The 23119-nt window shown below is 50.0% G+C and overlaps 1 protein-coding gene across 2 annotated transcripts in view; it reads right to left on the bottom strand.

The window, feature by feature from the left end:
• Positions 1 to 20030, bottom strand: part of PPP1R16B (protein phosphatase 1 regulatory subunit 16B) — a 55997-nt gene extending 35967 nt beyond the window's left edge. The window contains exons 1-2 of one of the 2 annotated variants that reach the window (XM_068207512.1): positions 19927 to 20030; positions 2137 to 2539 (exon numbers count right to left, since the gene is read on the bottom strand). In XM_068207512.1, the coding sequence (XP_068063613.1) occupies positions 2137 to 2383 (247 nt within the window). In that variant the 5' untranslated portion in view covers positions 2384 to 2539; positions 19927 to 20030. Of the gene's footprint in view, positions 1 to 2136; positions 2540 to 2678; positions 2800 to 19926 lie in introns of those variants that run through there. The other variant, XM_068207513.1, reaches the window with a different exon arrangement.
• Positions 20031 to 23119: the final 3089 nt, after the last annotated feature.

Genomic DNA, 23119 nt, shown 5'->3' with positions numbered 1-23119 from the left:
GCTGGCACAGAACCTGCCCACACACTACTTTTAGGACTTAAATTAATTGAGCACAAAACAAATTCACTGTAATAACTTGAGGCATCTGAAAAATCCAGCTACTTAGGAAGCACCTATGCCCTGGGAATACTGTTCCTCCATAGGTTGAGGAAATTGATTTTCTGTCAGCAGGAAAGTGGCTTTGTAACATTTGGGTTTTATCACCAGTATCACATTGGAAAGAGCAGCTGCTGGTTCAAGCCCACAACCTGGGCTCGCCCACAGAAAGAGGTGAACAGGATTATGGTGCCAAAAGAGACCTGCAGTGATGGATTTTCCCTCACAGGAGGAAAAGAGTGAAAGTGTGAGCTGAAAGATCGATTCTGCAGCTTCAGCAGTGAAGTATCCATGTCCACACGTGGTGCAAGACCACTGTCCACAGGACCCAGCCACCAGAACACTGGTGTCACAGCCTGCACACGCTGGGCCAGCCCTGCCCGCTCGCTGCCCTCAGGGAGCACAGCCATCCTTCCCCAGGGCCTGAGCACAAACACCTCCACCATTCCTGCCTCCCTCACAAAACGAGAAAGCATCTGTAGGACAGACACTGAGGAGCTTTCCTCCTTCCAAACACCCAGATCCCAAACCAGAGAGAGCCGAAAGCAAAACTGCAAGGCTGGGCCTCTTGCAGACCCATCACACCCCCAGGCACAGCGCTGAGCAGAGGCAGCAGCGCCACACAAAACGAAGATGGTACACCGCTCATCATCCGTCCCAACGCTGTGACCTGTCACTGGCAGCGGAACAGCTGGGTATGAAACCCAAACCACAACCTGCCAGCACAGGCAGAGGTGATACAAGTCCCAAACGTGTCCCCTCAGGCAGTGCCAGCTGTCACAGCTGGCTTCACTGTTGGAACCCTCCTAGAAGACCACAGCAGCTCAGAGAAGCACAGGGCCACTGAAGCAGAGAGCTATGAAACCTCTAGAGCAAGGAAGGAACAAAAAGAAAAGCCTGCAGTTCCAGGGCGTTATCACAGGCCTGCTGTCCCAGGGAGGTCACAAATGCACAAAGAGCCACAGCCACGGCAGGGCTTGGCAAATGCAGTGACAATGTCCAGGCAGGGTCACCACTGTTTCCAAACAGGAGCAAAACACACACACAAGGACAAGTTACAGTGCAGAAAAGGCTTGCTCAGAAACAGGGACATGACTTTGGGGAGATTCTTCACGAGACAAGACGAGGTCCTTGCCTTCCCCCCACGTACCAGGCAAGGATACACTGCCTCTTGTAGAGGGTGCTGGAAACTAGAGCAACATTCCCTAGCAGAGATGCTCAGCTGGCCAGGTTTCCTAAGCACTCTCCTCTGCCATGCCAAGGGATCAGGAAAATCACACCAATTTTGCTACCCTGCAGAGCACCAACCCCAAAGGCTGCTCCAGCTCTCCTGCAAGAGATATTTTTACTCCTCTGCAAAGAAGCACTCTCCAGCTCCCCAGAGCTCACAGATTTCCCCCCATGCTGTGCTGAGGCTAATGGTTATTGACTTTTAGACGTATTTTTTCCCTCCTCCCTTCAGATTTTGTAGCAAAGCACTTTCATCCACTTTGAAATGGTGCAATTAAACCAATTTCAGAACGATTTGCAGGTCTCTTCTTCAGGAAGCACTAAGCAAAGCCGTGCTTCCCAGTATTTTGGGAAAAATATTCATACATTCACATAGCTCTGAATCCATGCCCTCAAGCAGGGAAAGTGAAGAGATTTACACTGACATGTAAATCCCTGCGACAGACTCCTCTAAAACCACTGAGAGGCACACCCAGAAGGCAAGGAAGTGTTTCACACCTCCTGTAAGTAGGAAGTGTGAGAAGGAGAGAGATGAAAACTGCCTTCCTTCACCCAAACCTCAGTCACAATTCCTGCCCTATCCTGGCACTCATGCACCCACTCCTGATGCCAGCCAAGGTAACGCTGGTGTCACACGGGGCTTTGAGGACCTCAGAGCTGTGTCAGAGATGGCAACGCTTTAAAGCCCAACACCACACCGAGGGCAGTCCATGGATGACAGCACAGATGCCTCTGGACACCACAGAGGGCTTCACACCACATGGAGCTCACAGGCAGCCAGACAAAACCCGCCAGGCACCAGCGCCCTACCTTCCTCCACGTCATTCCTCAGAGAAGCCTCCAGCAGAGCAACGCTGGCTTCAAAAGACACTTTCTTTCTGTTCACAGCATTTCTCTTCTTCTCATGCTTCCTCTTCTTGTGCTGCATCTCCTTCTCATACTGGGCCCATTTCTTCAGCTGCTGAGCCCTCCGTTTCTGGGCTGCCCGCAGCCTCTCCAGCGTGGGCACCTTGTCCAGCAGCTGCAGCTCAGTCAGGAGGTCCACGTGGGCATCCATGGCTTCTGCCGAGAGAGGGGATGGGGAGGATGTCCCAGTGGGAAGGGATGTCCCACCGCAGCTCCTCCGGATGGCAGCCTCCTGCTGCTATACCAGCATCCTGAGGCCGAGCTGGGGAGGGCCCATGGCAGAGTCCGGTGAGAATGTGGTGGGAACCTGAAATGAGGAGAAAAGCAGGAGAGATCAGGTATCATCAAGTACATGAGTTCAGCCTGCTGGAGAACACAACAGCAACATCTACCACCCCAAAAGGCAGCTGACTTAACTATACTTTAATTGCTCTAATTGTTCTTACCAGCCTTGGTGATTTCCCCCTACCCTCACTCTAAACAGCCCAGCAAAACCCTCTTGATTAAGCAGAAATTCCACTGTGCATCTCGTTCATGTCTATTGCTCACATTAACCCTCTCCCACGAGCAGAATAAAGTGTTAATGAGCAAAGATCTGCCACATGTTGGATACCATTTGTCAGACAACTTGGGAGCAGTTTGAGTACTGAGACTCCCATCCTTCCCTGGGCTGGTCCTCCCCACCAGCCCTGTTCCAGGTGTCTCCACCCCACGGTCCTGCTCCGATGCACACCAGCAGCCACCTCCCTGAGGCATTTCAGTCTGAGCAGCAAGGCACAGGTCAGAGGGGACCAAGCTGCAGTACACCCAGGACAGTCACAGACACCAAATGAGGCCATTCCAGCAGAAATAACCCAGAAGCCAGAGGCTGGACATATCTGGGGATACCTGTCTGGTGCCTTGAGGCCAGGCAGGTTTTCCCAGAGGAATTCTACCCACCAGGAGCATCTTCACTGCTGCTCTGCCTCATCCATCCAGCCCCAGCTGAGGACAGATGGATAGACCTGGCTCTCAGGTATTAATAACACTTAAACAACCTCAGTTCTTAAAAACACGGGGGTTGTGTTCATTTCTCTCTTCCTCCAGGTTTTCTCTTCACCACACACTAAATCACTCTGGTTTTGCTGTTCGGGGTCCACGAGCAATGAGAGCAGTCAGTTCACAGCTCCTGAGCCTCAGTGTGACCACAACAGAAACCTCTGAGCAGGGCTGCCCACAGTGACCAGCCAGGGACCCACGGGCAGCTGCCCAGTCAGTCACCTGCTGCACAGGAGGAGGGAACACAGCCCAGATTTCAGATGTCCAACAGGTGCATTTGAAATAAAGCCAAAATCACAAGCAAATGGAATTTATCCTTTCTAATCAGACCTGTGCTTTAAAGCACACTGAATGGCTCATGCAAAATCCAGGCAAGCAGCAAATAATCAGGTATGAGATGAGAGCTCGTGTGGTTCAGCCAGTTAGGAGGGGACAAAGGATAAAGAAAAATAAAGTGTTTATGGGAAAGGGTGACTGAGGAACTGAAGTATTCACAAGCACTTGAGAAAGCCTTAGTAAGACAGATGAACCTCAACTCTGCTGCTGCAAAGAGAGGAAGCAACAGCCTTGTAAGCACTGGATGCAGAGAATCTTTGGGAAGAGCAGCAGAGGAAAAAGGCAGCTGGACCCAGCTGAGAGCCCTGGTGAGGATACCCAACCTCACCCATCCAGGTGAGGCAGGAAAAGCCACAGCCCATCCCTGTCAGAGGGTGAAGCAGCCCATCGAGGAGACTCTGAGAGGCTGTGTCCACACCACACAGCACATCCACCTCATCCCAGGGAATCCTGGCTGAAGCATCCACACCTACCAAACACCGCTCCAGACCTTCCACAGGGCTTTGACCTTACCTATAAATATCTGGGCAGACTGAGAGCAAGACATGCCATTTCCTCCAACAGATAATTGGTTTGGGAACTGAAAACAAACAAACTCAGCCAGAGCACACAGGCAGGTCCAGGCAGCTGCTTTATCCAGCAAATGGCCAAGGACAGCTTCAGCAGCACCTGCAAACCTTATTTTGAAGACTTCAGGGTAGACCTGAACAGAAAAAAAAAAACCCTGTTTAATCCCAAAAGAATTTAAGAGTGCCAAAAAATGCTTTAATTCTACACAGGAACAAACCCAAATCCTTGCAAAGTTTTTCATAAGGGAGCTACTAACTCAAAATTCAAATTTAATTCACCTGCTAAAGATGGAAAATACCAACTTGTGGCTTTAGCACGGCACTGGAAAGCAAGGGAAGGGTGCCATGGCTCCTCCACAGCACAAGAGCCACTCACAGCTGTCCTTGACCCCTACCCACAGCCCCCATGGGCTGGGACTCACCACAGTCCCCAGAAACCCCACAGAAATGCAAGAATGCACTTCCCAAGAAGCTTTTCTTTTGGGACAGGCACACTTCCCGAGCGCAGACGCTCAGCTGGAAAGCTCTTCAGCACCTCTGGTGAACTCAGCTCCTGCCCCTGGCAAGCATTCCTGGGAAGTATCTTTGTTGGCAATCTCAGTCTCTGCTGCAGCAGCACAGCCTACAGATCTGAAGCCCCAGTTACAATACCTCGAAGGAGGGGAGATAAGGGCAGGAAATGCCTCCCGGAACACCCAACAGGCACTCCCACCTTGCTCCTTTTCCAGGCCACTTCTGCCATTGTTTGCTCAAAGATGAACAAATATTTTCCAAAACATACCTGGAGTAGAAATGAGGACCTAATTCTGCAGGGTTATTAAAGCAGGAAACTTTATTTCAGCATTTCACAAGATAGGCTGGAAGTTTTCTCTTTGGGTTTAGGACTGCACCTTGGAAAGTGCAATTTTTAAGTAGTAAAGGACAAGTGTGGCTGGGCTTGCCCATGTTTCAGCTTTCCTGCATGCACCTCATCCTCCAGCAGCTCCTTTGCTCTCACAACAGAAGAAATGGGAGATTCAGGTGGTCTGCAAAGGGGAGTGAAATGGAGAGGGGAGATCCACAGACATCAAGACATGTCTGGAAATACCAAATGCCAGCACGATCCAACCAGAAAACAAACATCTAAAGGAGCTAAAAGGTCACCCTGAGAACACTTCCTGAGGTGAACACAGCTCAACTTCTCCCAGACATAATTCCCTATCACTCTCACAGACCCCAGAGTCCCAAAAAAGACTCTGTCCCCATAGTTCTGACTGCCTATTTTCCACTGACCTGGTTCCTTCCCTGTACCTAAAGAAATGGCACATTGACTTGTGGTACAAACAGATTAACTATAGCACAGGTTCAGCCCCCAGCATTTGCTTACCTGCAAAGTACACAGAAGTGGCTGTGTGGGTGTCTGTGGCTTGCAAGGCATTGCATTTTGGTTTCCGTTTTATTTAAAGAAGCAGAGGGGCAGAAAAAAGCACCATTCCTCCTGTTGGACCGAGCTGAGCAGTTTCCATGAGCTCAGCAGAACTGGTGCCACCAGGCTGAGCACATCCTGCCACACACACACAGCCCCTGACCCTGCAGGGACAATGGGGACTATTTCAGGGGTCAAAAGGAAGGCAAGGCATGGGTGCCATCCCCCTCCTCCCAGTACTGCAGGAAAAGGCTCACCCTGACCAAAGACTGGCTCCTGCAAAGGGCACACAAGTGTTGGCCAACACTGTCTGGGGTTTTTTTGTAAATTTGCATTTCCTGTATCGTTTGTATCACCTGACTGAGCCCAAAAGAACTCTCAAGGAGAGGTTACTCACTGCCAATACAAGTGAAGTGGGAGTTTACTGACTCAGGGATTGCAGCTTGTGACACCAACCCTGTCTGAAATCATCTCACACACACAAACTCCTTCCCATTTCACTCTTTGAGTCTGGCACCTGCATCCCTCATAGGTGAAAACCAAAGGTACTCATTTCCTCCACCAGCACACACTCAGAGCTGCCACCCTGACCTTCCTACTAAGCATTCAACTTGCAGACAGTTTGCCATAACACTGCAGAGGCTGGAGCTGGGTCTGTTAAAGCTGCCATGTTGCTGAGTGAGGCTGGAAATGCTCATCTCCCCATCTGATGATGAAGCTGGAGCTGAGACCTGCAAATCCTCTGTCACATCTTCCCAAGGCAGCAGTTAGAGCACAGCATGACACTCATGCAGAACACAAACACTCACAGAACTCCTTAAGTGTCATCAACTGATTTCAGTTTTATTCTACTTAAAAAAAAAAAAATCCTACAAACCATGGAAGAGCAGCCCTTGAATGATACACTTTGAAGTGAAAGGCTGGAGATTCTTTAAAGCTTTCAAGCAAAGGGAAAACAGGAAGGCCCAGAGTAGCTATTTCTGAAGCTAAGGAGATCGTTTCCAGCCACTGGATTGCTCGTGGTGAGACACCTGCAGGACTGGGCCTGGATGATCAGGTGAGGTGTCTGCAGCACAAAGTCAAGTCAGTGGCATGAACAGACAGAAACAGCCCTCTCCTCCCCACACCAAGCTAATCTCTCCACTGGGATTGGAAACCAAGCACCAAAGCCTACAGCAGGGATCTGAGTGCATAAGCAGTCAGCAGAGGAGGGGGTGCCAGATTTATTTATTCCACTAACATCAACACCTGCACCATGGAAGGTGAGCAGCTGCCAAATTCACCTTTTCTGCTCCCTGCAAGGGCCAAGGCCAATCTGTGTGTTCCTGTCCCATGAAATGCAAGGTGACCAGCCCACTGCAGCCCTTCTGCTGAACCCATCCTGTGGCAGCAGGCACCAATGAAGAATTCACAGGTTTTCCTTTGGGCATCGCCTTCAGCATTGTCCCTGTCTGGGGACACAGACCAGCCAAAGATGGATGATCTGCATGGGTGCTCCTGCTGCTGGCCAGGATCTTCCCAGGGTCTGGAGGAAGCAGCAGAGCAGCTCTTCACCCCTTGGTCCCCAGTGAGACACGAGCTCACTTGAGCCCAAAAGCCAAACACAGCCAGCCAGAAAGCCACTGAGAGAAGGAGGAGACAGCCCAAGGGTCGGGCAGGAACAGCAGGGAAAGGCAGGCACAGGAGTTCAGCCATCCGCCAAGGAGGACAAGGCGGGCTCAGGGGATGTGCCCTGGGGCTGAGCACACACAAGGAGCTCAGGTCCTTTCCCTCCTTCCCACAGCCCAGCCTGGGTGGGAAGGGCAGCAGCATCCCTCCCACCCTTCCCAGGGGAACACCCTCCAGGTCATTTCCTAAGCCATGTCCCACAGAGCACGTACCCACCAGCAGCTCAGCCAAGGCACTCCCCACCACGGACACGTGAGCTGCTCTCATCTGCAGCACCTCCAGAAGATGGAAAACCAACAACTCTCTCTGCTGATGGGAGCAGGGAGCCCTGTGCTGCACAGGAGCTCTTGGGGTTTGTGTGGTTTATTTGTTTCATTTGTAGAGTGCATCAAATCAAGAGGGTCCTTCATGCTTAGACCATCACAGCCTAAAACTGATTTTTAAAAACTGCCTCTGTCACTTCCTGCCTGTTGGGCAAACATTTCATTAGAGCACCATCAATAAGGACACTGCACTGAGCCCCACCTGTCACAGCCTCACACACCTACAACAGGGGACCTGGCCACTGGGTTTTCAAACAAAGACACACAGAGGTGGACACCAACAGTGACCACATGGCAAACTGGGAAGAGGACCTCAAATCACAAGAGCTATTCCTCCACAGAATCACAGCCCCAAAACACTCCTTTTCACCTGCAATGCCACAGGACACAGTCCCTCTTCCTACAGAGCAGCATTTCCAGCTTCCTGAAGGGTTTCCTTTTTTCCTGAAGCCTAAATTTTTATTTCTCCAGTATCACCCTGCCAGGTAGGTTGTACCATCTCCCATGTCTGGGTCTCTGTGCATGGAGTTTGACACAGGTGGGCACTGACCAGTCTGCTCTGGACATGAGAGCTGGTGGCAAGGCTGAAGGCAGAAACCTGCACACGGCCCAAGGCAGCACATCAAACCACAGCAGGACACACACCTCAGCCAGTGCCCTCAATAATCCGCACCAAACCCTTCTCCAGAGCTCAAGAGCATCCACAGGTGAGCAGATGACCACATATCAAAGTCACTGGCATCTCTCTGGGCAGCAAAGTCACTGCAAGAGCCATATCAGCACCTCAGGACTGTTATTTCTGGTCCTGTGCTCCTACTGGTGCTGAACCTACTGGTGGTGGAACCTACTGGTCCCTCAGTGCTGCTATGGGAGCTCTGGCTATTGCTTCTGGTGGCAAATTCTTCTTGCACACCGTGTGATTCTCTCTGTGTTGTGCTGTGAGCCCCACAACACCCACAGGTTAACCACATGGAGGAGTGAAAATAATGAAAAATTTTGCTGCCTGATTTAATTTCACTGGTATCTTAGAAGTAAACAGCTCCTTTCCTAACGTGGGGCTTCAGCTACACTTTAAGCAGCAGATGTTCAGCACTACCAGAAGAATGGTTCCTCCTGAGGGAATGACAGGGAAAGTGGCAGGAAACATCACTTTAAAAAAAATATATATAAATATATATATATTTCAGCCAGGACCCCTTAGGGAACACAACTCCTACATCTGCCCTGAAGTGCTGGTGGGGAAGAGCAGGTACAGAAATATTCTGGGTAAGAGATCTCGTCAGAATTTGGGAGTTTCAGGAGAGATTCTTGGCTTTCCCACAGGTTTCTTGTATGCAAAATAAGTAACTTAATCTGTGCCCCAATTACCTTCTTAAAGTGAAGATACTGTTTTACCGTCTGCAGCAAAGGAACTTTCATTGCTGCCTGCTGCAAATGTGTTGAAGGTGCATCCTTGTAAAATATTTTTCTAGCTTGATGGAAAGCTCAAAATTTCAAGCTAAATTCTGCTCCTGAGAATTAAAAATATTTTCATTTGGCTGCTTTATCTCTAATTCCAGATAATCTCTCTGTCTTCAATGAGCTCCTTCCCAGCAAAGGGAATAAAATACAAGCAAGAGGAAAAAAAAGTGAAGCAGAAAGTAAAAAAAAAAAATCTCTTTGGAGCCAACACTGGCAATAGAAAATTTTAAGTGCCTCTTTCTTTTCTCCTCCCAACTGTTCCACTCCTAACAATACTGGCAGTTGTTTGAGGAAAGCCCCTCAGTATTTTCACTATATATTTCCTGTAAACACCCAACACAGCACAATATACATTCATTTTCCTATCAATATTTCAACGTGGGCTTCCTTTAAAAATTTTTCCAAACCATTAAAAAGCCGTTCTGTGCCAAGCAGTCCTCCCCCGGATCAGCGTGCAGTGAGGAGTAAGCCGAAGCTGGTGCTGGTGCCCAGACACAGAGGGCTGGAGAGCTCTGTCTGGGGGTTCAGCAGGCACAGCGGGAAGGGCTTTGGGCACAGCTCACACCCAGGATTTAGGAGCACGCATTACAGCTAAACCAGCTCAGATCTCACTTCCCTCCTCCTGTGCAGAGCAGCTCCTGGAGCCCCGTTCAGTGCAAGGCAGCAGGACCTGGAGGTGTTTTAAAAACCTCCCTCTAAAAGCTCTGTGGAGCAAATGCACCTTTGTGTTCCTGCTCCAGCACAGCACTTCAGAGCTGCCACCTGTGGCAGGCGAGTAACGCGACGGCTGACTCTCACGATTCAAGGGCAAATATTATGTGTATGTTAAGAGAAGTTTTATAGATTTATAGATATGTTTCACCCCTCCCTTGCGTTGTTATCAGGGGCTGGCCTGGGTTTGGGATTTTTGGGAGGGTTGGCTCGTTACCGTGGCAGCACCTGACCTCCAAACAAGGTGCAGGAAAGTGATGTCCACCACGGGACAGCGAAGAAGGAGCCGATGGACAGAACTGTGGGAGGGGCTAAAGGGTTAAAAGGCAGAACATCCACTGCGTGGATGAGCACATAGAGGGAAAAATCCTTTGCTCCCGGCGCTGCAATATTTTCTCTATTCAGTCTTTTGTTGTGTTTTTGATAAGGTTTTAATAAACATTTTACATGTTTTGAAAGTGAGCACCATTTCTCACACACCTTTCTGCATTAAGCTGCCCTTGCCTGGGGATATTTTCAAAACTAAAACTTCCATGAGGATGGTTTTCCCACTCACTAATAGTTGGGGGTTTCTTTTCCCCTCTATTTTTATTCCCTATCATCTTCCTCAGCAGCTAAGCTCCACTCTCACTGGCTCTTCCTCCACATCCATGGGCACAATGGGCTGTTCCAGCCCCAGTTTGAGGTGAATCAGTAAAAATACACACCCTGGGCTCTTGCCTATGAAATTCCACAAGAAGAAGGGAGGGGAGCATTTCTGCCAGCTTGAGCTTGAAAATCTTAACGGCGATTTCGAGTCGAGTTAAAAATCAGAAAGCAAGTTCAGGGCTCAATTTCAAACTACACCAGAACAAGGCATTCCCCTTTAACTCGGTGCCATGGAGAAACCTCCCTCCGCAGCTCGGGAAGCTGCAGACAGCACTCACTAATTGTCACTCACTAATTGTCCTGATTGCTTTTTTCCCTGAGCCGAGGGCTGAGCACATGGAACCAGGAGCAGAGCTCTCCCCTCTGACTGTGCCCCAGACAGCACCGACGGCTCCAGGGAAGATGATGCTCGAAGACAAGGCAATTTTATTCCTTCCAGAATCCAGCACACACCACTCCCCTCTCCCCTTTGCTCCCCTTAGCAGAGAAGTGTCTGCTAACAAAAATTTATCTCCAGCATCAGAGAAGCAGCAGGATCCCTGCCCTTAGGCGAAGAAAGGATCAGAATGGGATTTCTGTGCAAACATGAAGCGAATCCCAGCTTCCCTCGCACGAGAGCAGCCCCATCCTCTGAGCCAGGCAGTTAAATATTGAAGGAAAGGCATGCAACAGCTCCGATTATGTGGAACAAAAATTAATTGAGGGCATAAGTCTCCGATTGGGCTCTCAATTTATTTTTTCCACAGCACATTATATGGGAGTGGGGGATGCAATGCAGACACCTGCAGGGAAAGCAGCCCGACCCATCTGTGGCAGTGACATTACCTCTTTTTATTTGTTTTTCTGGTTAGAGCTTCCATTTTTTATCAACCCTGCCACAGACAGATGTGTGGAGGCTTCCAAAACTGCATCCCTCTTCCTGACATTTTCAGCTACACATTGAGAGATCTGTAATTTGGAAAACAACAACTTTCCCTCAAAACAGGCTTTAAAATAAGACATAGGGAAAATGAAAAAAAAAAAAAAAACAAACAAAAAAAACAAACCCCAAACCCCAAGCTAATTTCCAACAGAATCTCAAAAACACCACTGGAAGAGCCCACACCCTTCCCTCAAGATATAAATTACAACCCTATTCGCACCCACACCCCGCTCTTTTTAACAGAAATCCTTCCATTGTTTAAAGCCATTTACACATATTTTGGCCCACGGGGAGAAAAAAAATAATCCTAGGAACAACCCTATTCTGGCACAGCAACAAGCTAGAAAAGTGCCTGGATTTTCCATTTGCAGCTCCTGGGCACTCAGGCCATGGCAGTGGGATGTGCCAGCAGCAGGGCTCCTGCAGGCTCCCAGCTGTGGACAGGGATGTGCCTTTCCCTGGGAATTCCCACTCTGGGCATCCCACCTGCCCCCATGCAGAAGTGCACCCCCAGGGCTGTGCCTCCTTACAAGGAGTTACCATCCAGTGGGACTGCATTCCTCATTTTTTATTGATTTTCTGGGGGTTTTGCCACCAAAAGAAAGTCCTGCCTTGCTGGTCCCTTTCCAAGGCAAAGGTGTGATGCTGTCAGCTTTGTGGCACCACGGTGATAAAGCCAGTGATTGGCAGAATTTAAAAGTGTTTGCTACACACCTGACAGCAGGAATATTGATTTTGTGGGAGATTTATGAGAGGATTCTCTTCCCAACCATCTGATCCATCCATTTTAAACAGCGGTTGCATTTAATTACTGCTAACAAAATGCTTTCAACTCTAAAGCTTATGGACATTAGTGAGCGTATCTACAACAATTCCAATAATCCTCAAAAGGGCTTAACAAAATAACATAAAAAGATGCCCTCTGACCCATCAGGGAGCCTGTACAGCTGCTCAGGATAGTGTTACCCTCCTGCCTCTGCTGTGCAGGGACCAGCAGGGTGCCCACAGGCTCTGCTGGGAGAGTAAAGAGGTGAGACTTTGGGAAAAACTGATTATCCATGTGATAGTGTGGGATGCTTTGTTCCAGACAGCTCAAACATCTGGATTTGTTGTCTAGGGTTTAGCCCTTATACCTTGGTGAACTCCATGATGACTTCTTGACCTGCTAAACCACGCACATGTCACCAAAAAATTCATCCCCCAGATTCTGCAGGTCAAGGTTAACCCCCAGCATGCAAGAAGGGGTCCCTGAGGCTGCTGATCCTACACTCACAGACCTGATCAGGCTTCCTGCAGCACCCTATAGCTGCTATAGGGTACCAGGGCCAGCCCACTCACAGCGGCACCCACGATCAGCACGCCTGGACCAGGGCAACCCAGGCTGTTTTCCCTGGAAACCTGCAGGAATATTACAAGAGCATCTTCTAGAAAGCGGAACCACAATACTTGAAGAGGACAAAGGCTCCTTAAGATGCAGATGAGCAGAAAGTCTGCACGGGAAAAGCAGCACCGCCTCTCACTTCCACCTCTGCCCGCCCTGCTCCAGAGGAACTCGCCTTATCTCACATGCAAGCCATGAGATTGAAACGAAATGTCTTGCTAGCAGAATGCTAACAAAACGTTAGCGCAGCTCTCTGAGGTGCCAACATCGCCAGTTTCAGTCTGAAATCGGACTCTGGGAGCAGCTTGCCACTGCCTTGCTTGCGAGGCAGATTTTCTGTTTCTGAAGAACCTTATTTTTAGGCGCAGCTATCAACCCTCACGTCACCATACGTGCCCTACTTTCTGTGTTTTCTGCATCTCCTCTTGGCCACAGTCAGGGTGGTTGTTGGCTTGACTTGCTGCTCTGACAAAACATTTGCTCTGACATCTAGTTTAATCAAATATTTATCACTTACCCGTTTGAAAATAGGATTTTGTATACTTTAGATTGACTTGACTTGTGAGCATGGAACCAGAATTGCTGGTACAGCTCTCCTCCTCACCAGTCCAGCTCTTACTTTGCTTCTGCCATTTCTGGGATTACCAGCACAAGGGCTCTGCTGCCACAGGCCAAGAAGGACCAAGGAAAACCCCAGAAAACCTCAGCCATTGATGAGCCCAACATTCAGCCATTCTTCTGTGTCCCAATGTGCAAACAGTCACACCTGTCCAGGAGAGACTCTTCCCAAAGATATCAAGATTTAAGGCCTCAGCTGGGAAGAATGGCTGCTCTTAGGGACGACTTCCTGGGCAGAGGTGCCAACCCTGCCATTTGGTAGGTACCTCACTTGCATGTTTGTTCTGAGAAGAAATGTTATTTGGATGGCAGAAAAAACAGTGCAGAAGTCAAATTCAGGTAACAGGGGCACCTTAAAGCCTGAAATCTGATCAGATTTCAGAGGAGCATATGGTGGGGATGACCCTTCTGCATCCCACTGACAGCCCTACAGCCCTGCTCCCACCCACTGCTTTGGGGGGTTTAAGCAAAGCCCACCCAGTACAAAACCCACTTAACTCCACATCCCAGATGAACTCTTGCTTGAGACCTCACTAGTAAAAAGCCAAGTCCTACACAAATCCTTAAATCTCAGCTTAGCCCCACCAGGGAGAGAAAATGAAGATATTACTGGATACCTTACAGCCAGCACAGGGCCCTCTTTCCTTCCTTGGTCTTTCTCCTTGGAAGGGTATTTGACCTTTGAGCTGCTGTGCCAGTCATCAAGCAGAATCTGTGCCCATGAATTTCTGCCAAAATCACCACATGGTGATTAGAGCAATGCCTCATACTTGGGGTTTTCCCATATGGATCATTAAGGATGCTGTAACATCATATGGAGCAGCTGGGATAAAATTAAGGCAACTGGTCCTGATGAATGAAGCTGCGCATCTCCATCCCTCCCTTCCAGGCTGTCCTCTCACCTCTTCCAGAAATACTGACCTGCAACTCCTGCCCCTCCCAGCTCAAGGGCAGAGCATCAAGATATAGCAAAGCCTCACCTACAAAGCAGGGACAAGAGCAAACTCACAAGGAAGGTCTCTTGGCAACTCAGGGTGAGAGAAAAGGAGGGGGGGAGTTGCTGCCAGCTTGTTTGTGTGCACTTAGGGTGGCATTTCCAACCCTGTAATTGTTGCATAATGAATTTAGCAATGGAGTTCAAGAGCTATGAATCATTCAGGCCAAGAAAACATGAGTCAGGCCCCGAAGAATCAGATGTTAAAATTACATACATTTAACTTGAGCTTGACAAAGCCAGAGGAGCAATGTCCCTGCACAACTCAAACCACCATGCCAACATCCCCACTGCTCCTCCCAACAGACACAAGACCAGAGCAGCACCAGAGCAAAACCTTTGGCCACTGCAAATGATTTACACATGCCACCCCTGGCCAGCCCAAGTTATCAGCCCCAGCTCTGAAAAACCACCTGATGCTGCCTCTTAGCTGCTGCTCACACTGACTCACTGAGAAAGGTGGCGAGCCTGAGAAAAGCTCTTTGCACAATCCTGACAGGGACTGAGCACTCGGGATGCTCATTTCACTGTGTGTGACCTGCTCGGGAGCTGGATGGGGACAGGGGAGGACAGCAGAGGTGGCTGTGGGAGCTGGCAGTCAGGGTGTTGGAGCAAAGCACAGAGCTGGGGTGGGAAAGGAGCACAGCTCTCTGCAGGGGATTGAGCATGAAACATCATGACAGAGAAGGATGCCTGAGTTAAGGAGTGTGTGTGGATGCAGGGAGACCTCAGGAAAAAGAAGGTGTTTTCCTGGCTCTGTTGGGGATCCTGCTTAAGTCATGCCCTGCATTTTGCATTTACAGGGCCTGCATATATGGAAGGAAAGTTATTTTGAAGTGAGATAGGGCGTGAATTCAAAGCAGAACAACTATTCTGGGTTAACTCCCCAGGTGGCTTCTTATTCTAGAGTGGCAGTACCTTTTTCTAGTTTAATTCACTGTAAAAATAGATTAGGCCAATGGTTCTCATCTACAAGGCCATGGTAGCTGGCCTGCTGCTTTTAGAGCATCCTTAATTGAGCCTGGCTATGGGGTCACAGGGGGCTCTGGGATGCAGATGTGGTACTCTCAATTTGGGAACATCATATTAACTTAAACCAGGAAAAAAACCAGCCACCTGCAGGAGTGTCTGCACAGCCACAGGGCTGTCCCTCAGCAGGTGCACGGGACACACAAGGCAGGGGACAGAGCCTGCAGTGCTCTCTGCCCACTATAACCAAACAGCACTACAGCAGACCCGCAGCCTGCCCTTTACAGCACCCCAAGGCCTCCTTGTAAAGCCATTTTTGTTTGAGGTTCCTTTGAATTTACCATTTATCAAGCTTCCATTTAGCCCCGTTAATCACAGCCTATCAAGCTCTTTCAAATGCAAACATGGAAATGTACCCAGCAACTGCACTTCTCCCGGTTATCCTTCTCCTGCTGGAATTATGGAGGGCTACAAAGTAGGAATGCCAACCCACCTGTCTCATGCTTTTCAACCACTTCCCATGGGATGAAATCAGCTGACTATTCTGGAAAAAAACAGACTGATCTCTTTCCCTGCCAGCTAGCAACATTCAAGGAGAGCAAACAATGTGTTGTGCAGGAGAAAGAGCATCCCTGTGAAAGTCAAGGGGAAAGGCAGATGGGCAGCTCCAGCAGCTCAGCACCTGCATCAGCACACGGATGCTGTCTCTGGAAGCAGGGACAGCCAAGCCACCTTTGTCAAAGGCCGTGTATTTCCTGGCTGGGCCTCTAGAGCCAGAGATCTCACAGCTCACTTAATCCCCATCAAACGATACACCATGTTTTTTTTGCTTTGTTTGGGTATTAAGGCTTAGCTTTCCTCAAGCTATTCATTCTTTTTCCTCAGTGCCTACGTGGCTGTTAACCCCAGTGCTGACATGCTTCTGAGAGCTGCAAGAAGCTCTGTCAGGAAGAGCCACATCACTCTGCAGATGTCGTTTGTCCCAGACAGCAGTGCCGAGTTCTGGGTCAGTCCCGTGCCAGCAGCTTCACTGACAAACCCTTGCCCACTGCCGTGAGACCCGGGGTGTTGCATTCACTCCTCTCCCCTCCCAAAGTCTGATCGCTTTTCTGCTGCTCTTTGCTCAAGCCAAGCCCAGCACTGCCCAGCAAAGCAGGAACTGTCCTGATTTCAGAGGCGAGGTGCAGGTGATTCCCAGCCACCATTACCTGCCCCTGGTGCTGCTGCCATGGCCAAGCACCCCCTGCTCCACACTGAGCAGGACCTGACCCAGGAGTGGGCTTTGCCTTAACCAGAGCTGGACTCAGCTTGCTGCTGGTACCACCCTGCACCTCCTCCACCCAGCCAGCAAAGCAACTGGGCTCCACTGTCCTTTCGGGAGCGGCACCTTCAAAGAAAACCTTTAAAAATATAGTATCTCTCTATAAATAAAGAAAAAACATGGATGGTAAAAAGTGAGAGTCCACAACTGTGGACATCCCCTAAACAAGGCTCTGGCAAGCAGCAGAGCTGGTGTGGGCCAGCAGCAGAGCGGGGCTGTGGAGGTGAATGTGCAGGGGAGCGCTCGGGAAGAAGACAAGGAGAGACAAGCAGATTAATAGAAGACGACAGATTTCTAGTAAGATTGTGATAAGCCTCTTGAAACTTCCCTAAAGGATGAGCCAGCTGGCAAGACCATCCTAGGAGGTGGTGTAAGTCGACTAACAGCCTTGCAAAAAGCCACCAGCTGACCCCTTTCACACATCCCGGCTCACTCCTGCAGCTGCTTAAGCAAGGAAAGCTGAACAGGCCACACCTGGATGCTTCTACCCTGGCACTCACCTGCAATTCCAGCGCTCCTTGCAGAGCAGCCACTGGCCCTGAACTGTTTAGAACAAGCAGTGAGGTCGGGCTGACCGTGGCACTGGCAGAGCTCACCAGCCTGCTCTCCTCTCCCCAGCTGGCCACCCAGCTCGTTTCACGGCCCACAAGGGGTTAACCCCGACCCGTGTCCCCAGCGTCGGGCCAGGAAGCTGCCAGGCATCTTTGGGAAGCGGCACACGGTTCCTGGAAAGGGCTTTGCCAAAGCAGGGATGGGAATGACAAGGTGATGAACGGGGCCCCTGCATTATGCATTGCCTCCCTTCCTAAATTCAGCTCTGCTGGGATCCCCCCAGAGCCAAGTCCTCCAAAAACACCACACCCCAGTGAGCAGGTTTACCCTCCGAGGAGGAAGAGCAGAGGGCTGTCCACAGGGGGAAGGCAAGCTTGAAGTGTTAAGATTTTTATCCTTCAAAGGACCATAGCTTCAAAACCTGCTGGAGGTGAAGTGGACACCACATCCAGGTATGGCCAAAAGGAGGAGCTCACTGTGTCCCCTTGCCAGTGTCACAACAAAACCCCGTCACCGTTTGAAACTGGAGGTTTCACCTGGAGCATCTTCTTCAGGGTAATGAACAGCAGCAGCCAGTTTATTTGGTATCAGGCAAGTTTTTCTTCTTAGGCCAATTAGTTGCTGATATAATTTGCCCACTGAGGTCACTGAATCATCATTTAGCAGTTTCAAAGGAGATGAGATGAACTGCAGGCCAATTTCCCCCCTCCAGCTCAATGAGTGATTCAAAATGCAGTTAATGATAGTGGCTCATAAGTATCTGGCAGAGGATTTGAGAGAGCAATTTATTGCCCAAAAAGAGGTTGATCTCTTTCAGCCAAAGCAGCTCAGCTGGTGAAGATGTAGGATCTGATTTTGCCATCTTACTTGACAGTTGTTAAATACTTAAGAGCTGCTAAACTTAAATCAGACTCAAAAGGTAAAAGGAGAAGACCCAAAATTAAGGTAAGGAAGGTCACAGTTAAAAACCCACTTTGTCACCAGCAAGCAAGTTTCATCCTTTTAAAGGACGGGGAAAAGAACCAAGTAATAACCAACAAGACTTTCAGCACAAATCCTGCATTTTTGTGAGTTTATAGGATATAAAAATGAGACACCCCCTCATCCACAAAAGCTTCATTATTTGTCAACCTCAGGCTCTGTAACCAGTAAACACTGGTTGATGTTTTTCTTCTTGCTGGATGAAATGTGCCTAGAGCCAACAGGCATTTTATAAATTATTAAACCAAGGGAAAATAAGGTTCCAACAAAGTGACTGCAGAAGCGATGCAGAAGCACCGAGGAGCTGGTACAATTGGTACCAGCAAATTTACACAGAGTCATTTTTCCTGCAACAACTGACTCAACAAGAAGACATTGTTAGAAATGCACATCCTGGACACGTGGTCTTGATGGCAAAAAGAAGATGTCATATCTCAGCATTTCATCACATCCATCACACATATCTGATGTTCAACACTTTAAACCTTTTTTTTTTCTTATGAAATAGTCACTTATGTTTTCCAGTCAGAGGGAAAATTAACTTTTTTTAAAATTTGAATTCCAGCCTCAGGAGAGATCTCAGGACATAAAGCAAAACCCATGAAAATACTGTAATAAGAGTATTTTAATATCATCTGCAGTTTTTTATCCAACTCATAGCATTGACAAGGAAAGGAAGGAAAAAAGTATTCTTCACTATCAGGGCTTAATACATTACATCTTTCACAACAAACACAATCTACCTCCAGACTAAGTTCTGTTGCAGCCAGAAAAAACCCTTCTGCTTTCTGCCATAACAGCACTTGGCCCTTCCATCTGTGAAAAACCACTTAACAGTAATGGCAGGGCTCAGGACAGCGGGTCAAGGGAGGCTGGGTCAAGGTGACAGCGAGGGCAGCCCAGGCAGCCGCCGCTCCCGAGGTTCCCTGAGGGTTTGTTAGGGAACAGGAGGGCTCAGAGCTGGGTTTGAGTTTGTTTTGGGTTTTTTTTTTCCCTCAGGTTTGTGAACCCTCTACTTCCTCTGGCAATTTGTGAAAAGCCACTTTTCCAACTATTACCCTACTGCAGCTTGCAGTATCTTCCTTCTCCTCCTCGACTGGTTTTCACCGTGCAGAACAGATCTTTTCGCGATAAGCAAGCAGAGAAATAAACCAGAATTTGGTGGCTCGTCAGTCAACCAAAAGCATCTCTACCACCACTGCTACCTCAGGCCCTGGAGCTGGAGAAGGGGCTGAAGTTCAGACTGAAGTTCCCCCGGTCTGTCATAGCCTGAAGGAGACTGTCCCCAAAAGCCCTTCACCTCACCTGAAACCGGCACTTGCAACCCCGATGCCATTTCAGTAATTACGGTTGCTTGTATTTGTGCTACCTCGAGTAAATTTCTACCACACCCCTTTCGTGCCAGAAGGGAGAGGAATTCTACACGCACCGAGCAAAACCCACCCACAAACAGCCCAGAGCACGCACACCCACAGCGCCGGCTCCCGCGCGGTGACCCGCGCTACGAACGGCGCTTCCACCCGGGCGGCCAAAGCTCCGCGGAGCCAAACCGCGCGGAGAGGGCAGCCGCGTCCTCCTCCATGTGCCACGGCAAGGGCGCCGTGCTGCCCGGGGAGGGCAGCGGCTGCACAGCCCGCTCCGGGGCTGGAGTTACCCGAACTCCGCGGGGACCGCGCCCGCCCGCGGCACGGCAGGACCGCGGCGCCCGCGCAGCATCCCCCGGGCCGGACCGAGCCGAGCCGGGCCAGCCCCAACCCCCGCTGCTCGCCCCCCGCACGGCCCCGGCCCCGCACTCACCGCGGAGCTCCGCGCAGCGGGCCCGGCCCCGCGCTCCCGCAGCAGAGCAGGCGGAGGGAAGCCGAGGGCGGCAGCGGCGCCGCGCAGACCCGGTCCCCGCCCGCCTCCGGCCCCGGTTGCGGCCGCAGCTCCGCCCCGAGGAGGGGCCGGGGCCGGAGGCGGGCGGGGAGCGGCGCCCGCCCCGCAGGTGAAGGCGCGGAGCATCCCCGGGGATGCTGCGGGAGCGGCCGCTGCGGGCTCTGGGGAGCGAGGGCTCGTCCGCATGGGGCGGGCGGGGCTGGTTCTGTCGCCGGGAGGGGTAATTAGGATAAATAAATAAATATATATATTTAAAAAAAAAAAAAACTCTTTGAATTTCGGTGGAAGGTCGCGCCCCTGCCTGCCCAGCTGCCTATGGATAAGATTTACCCCGACTTCTGGCTTAGCACAAGGTGAGGGATGCTGCTGCCCCCACTGAGGCTGGAAGGTGGATATGTGGTTTAGAAACTATTTTGCCAGGGTTTTTATCATAAATATGCGAGCCCGGCAGCAGGTTCCTATTTGCCACAGAGTGATTTGGCGTGAGGGATGGGGTCCCAGAGAACTTTTTAGGAGGAACCAAAATTCCCCCCAATGCAGTACAACGTCGCTTTAAACACAGTGACTGATACCAAAACCAAATGCCATTCCTAAAGTGTGCCTTATGCCAATTTTATAGGCAGATAAGAGCCCTTGCCAGGAGTCAAACCAGCCACTGGAACTGGGAGAGAAGCCAAGAAGCCTCCTGGGCCAGGGAGTGGCACTGGGGAGCCCACACTCACCCACTGGGAGCAGAGCAGAGCAGATTCCTCATGCTGCTGTCAGATATTGTGTCTGGGATCAGTTGCCTTTTCCAGGATGAAATGTGTTTCAGAGGGTTTGGAGGATTAATCATCATGGACTCTATTTCTCCTTGGGAAAGAGCCTCCTCCCAGGCTGAACAGATCCATGGGGAGCAGCTCTGACACCGAGCTCTGGGGTTTCACTGAAACTCTTCTAGCCCAAGAGAGGCCTTTAGGCTCAAAATGTGAGTCACTCCCTGAAAAGGTGCAGATAAGTGTTCACAGGTAGTAAACCTGAATCTTTGCAATTGTACAGGAGTGTGAGACACCATCCACAAGGTGAAGGTCTGACTAGAGTAAGAGCTTTCCCTGACATGTGATTGAGAGCTCTGTCCAGAATTCACTTATTACTACTGCAGCATGGCAGAACACAGTTTAGGAGTCAGCAAGCGACCCATGGAGACATGGCTTAACTGTAAAACTTGTCTTATTGCTGCCTCTGTATGTGCAAAAACCTGAAAACAAAGCTGATGAGAAGAAAGCGCATCTGTGTTCTCCTCCTCGCTGGATCCACAGGGATACAGGTGCAGGATGGATGGAATGGGGAAAGCTATAGCCACGTTAGAGGTTAATTACAGCTCTGGGATAGACTTAGATCAGCAGCCAGGACCTTGGCTGTCCTGGGCTGCACAGGGTGGAGGCGGCTTTCCAAAGCCCGAGTCTGGCAGCAAGAGCCTTAGCCCAGGGCACTGGAGAGCTCAGCAACTTTGCATCAGTCTCTGAAGTCCATAATTCAGCTGTCTGTTTATTGAAATTGTGTTGTAAGCACAGCTGCTTTCTGAGGCACGTATGGAAATGAAGGGGGAGTCTCATAAATACCCTGGCTTTGTGCCAGACCAGTGAGTCAGCGTAAAGAGCTGAAATGCAGCTTAACAGCAACAAGATTTAAAAACCCCTAAAATATCCTCAGAACTGCTCTCCCAGCCCCCTCCCCCCAACCTTTTCTGTTCAAATTTGGGTATCAGCGTTGTTATTGGGAAGGTAAGGACAGCTACAGCCTCAGCAGGATGTTGCCGTGCCCAGGGCCTGGAACTGGAGAAGGTGGAGACCTTCAGGGCAGAAAGAAGGCTGAGCTCATCTGAGAGCCCGCAGGCATCTGCATCATCCTCGTTTTTGCTGGCAAATCAAAGCCTTTGCTTCAGTTGCCAATGCAAAGATTTGGAGCTAGAAGAGAAATACAATGTTTGTTTACTAATATAGTCAAAATTCACAGCATCAAGTTGTTTTGGTTTTTTTTTTTTTTTCCAGTACAAATAAAATTTTGCAGACACCTAAGTTAAGGAAAAAAAGACATTTCAAAGGTGAACTTGCACAAAAAGCACCACTAAAGCATCCAGCAGTTTCAAAGACCCAGTTCCTAGATTCCTCTTCCTCATCCAGCATTCAATCCAATTTCATAGGTAGTTTTGGTTGCTCAGATTCCTTTCTTCAGGAAGCTCACTATTTGCTGGAAAGATTTCATCCAGGCCTAAGAAGGAGATTTTTCTCTTGTGCTTTTATAATACATAAGTTGCTCAGTGGTCAGAGGAGCCTCCTGGATTAAACAAGCAGGTGGAAAGCTGCAGTGGCTGAAGGACGCTGAGCAGTCCCTTGGATGCACAGAAGGAGCTGCCATGGGCCATGCTGGGAGTTTAAAGTGAAGAAGTGAGGTGACGGCAAAACTCCTGCCCTGCTCTGCAGGCATGCAGGACACGTGTGGCTGTGGTCTCTGCTCCACCGTGCAGTGCTGCTGCCAGCTTGTCAAAGCCACAGCTGGGCACAGCTGGGCCGCAGCCCGACGCAGGGCTGAGGATGCTGCTGTGTTTTCCTCTCCCCTCTTCAATTTGAGCTTCCAATCTCCGCAGTTTTAGTGCCCTGGAAAAGTTCTCCTTTGGTGGTGTTTCAAGGTCTCCTGGTGTATTTATCTGACTCCAGCTCAGAGCTGCTGTCTGATGGCGAGTGAGCAGACCATGTCCTTACTTCAACCTGCTGCGAAGGAGCAAGAGCCTCTGCAGAGCAGAGGAACATGTCCTCTCCCTGCCTGCACGTCCAAACACCTCTGGGAATGCCCATGGGCACTCTGGCAGCACAGTGAGGGCTGGGGAGGAGGAACAAGTCATGAGACAACAAATGAAGGCAGAAGTTGGCCACGGCTGGTGGACGCAGGCTGCTCAGAGCACTGGGGTTCACCCAGAGCAGGAGCTGAAGCCAAGGGAGGAACAGAAAGCACCAGGAGGATGCTGGCAAGGAAGGTGGGTAAAGCAGAGATGGGGAAACAGAAGGAAATGGGCAAACTTGCAGGTGAGGGCAGGTTTTGAGCAGACGTAGTGGGAGGAAATCAGTGGTGCAGCACA

This window comes from Anomalospiza imberbis, chromosome 17 (genome assembly GCF_031753505.1).
Source record: "Anomalospiza imberbis isolate Cuckoo-Finch-1a 21T00152 chromosome 17, ASM3175350v1, whole genome shotgun sequence".
Taxonomy (NCBI): Eukaryota; Metazoa; Chordata; class Aves; order Passeriformes; family Viduidae; genus Anomalospiza; species Anomalospiza imberbis.
This window is presented reverse-complemented; position numbering and strand designations above follow the sequence as displayed.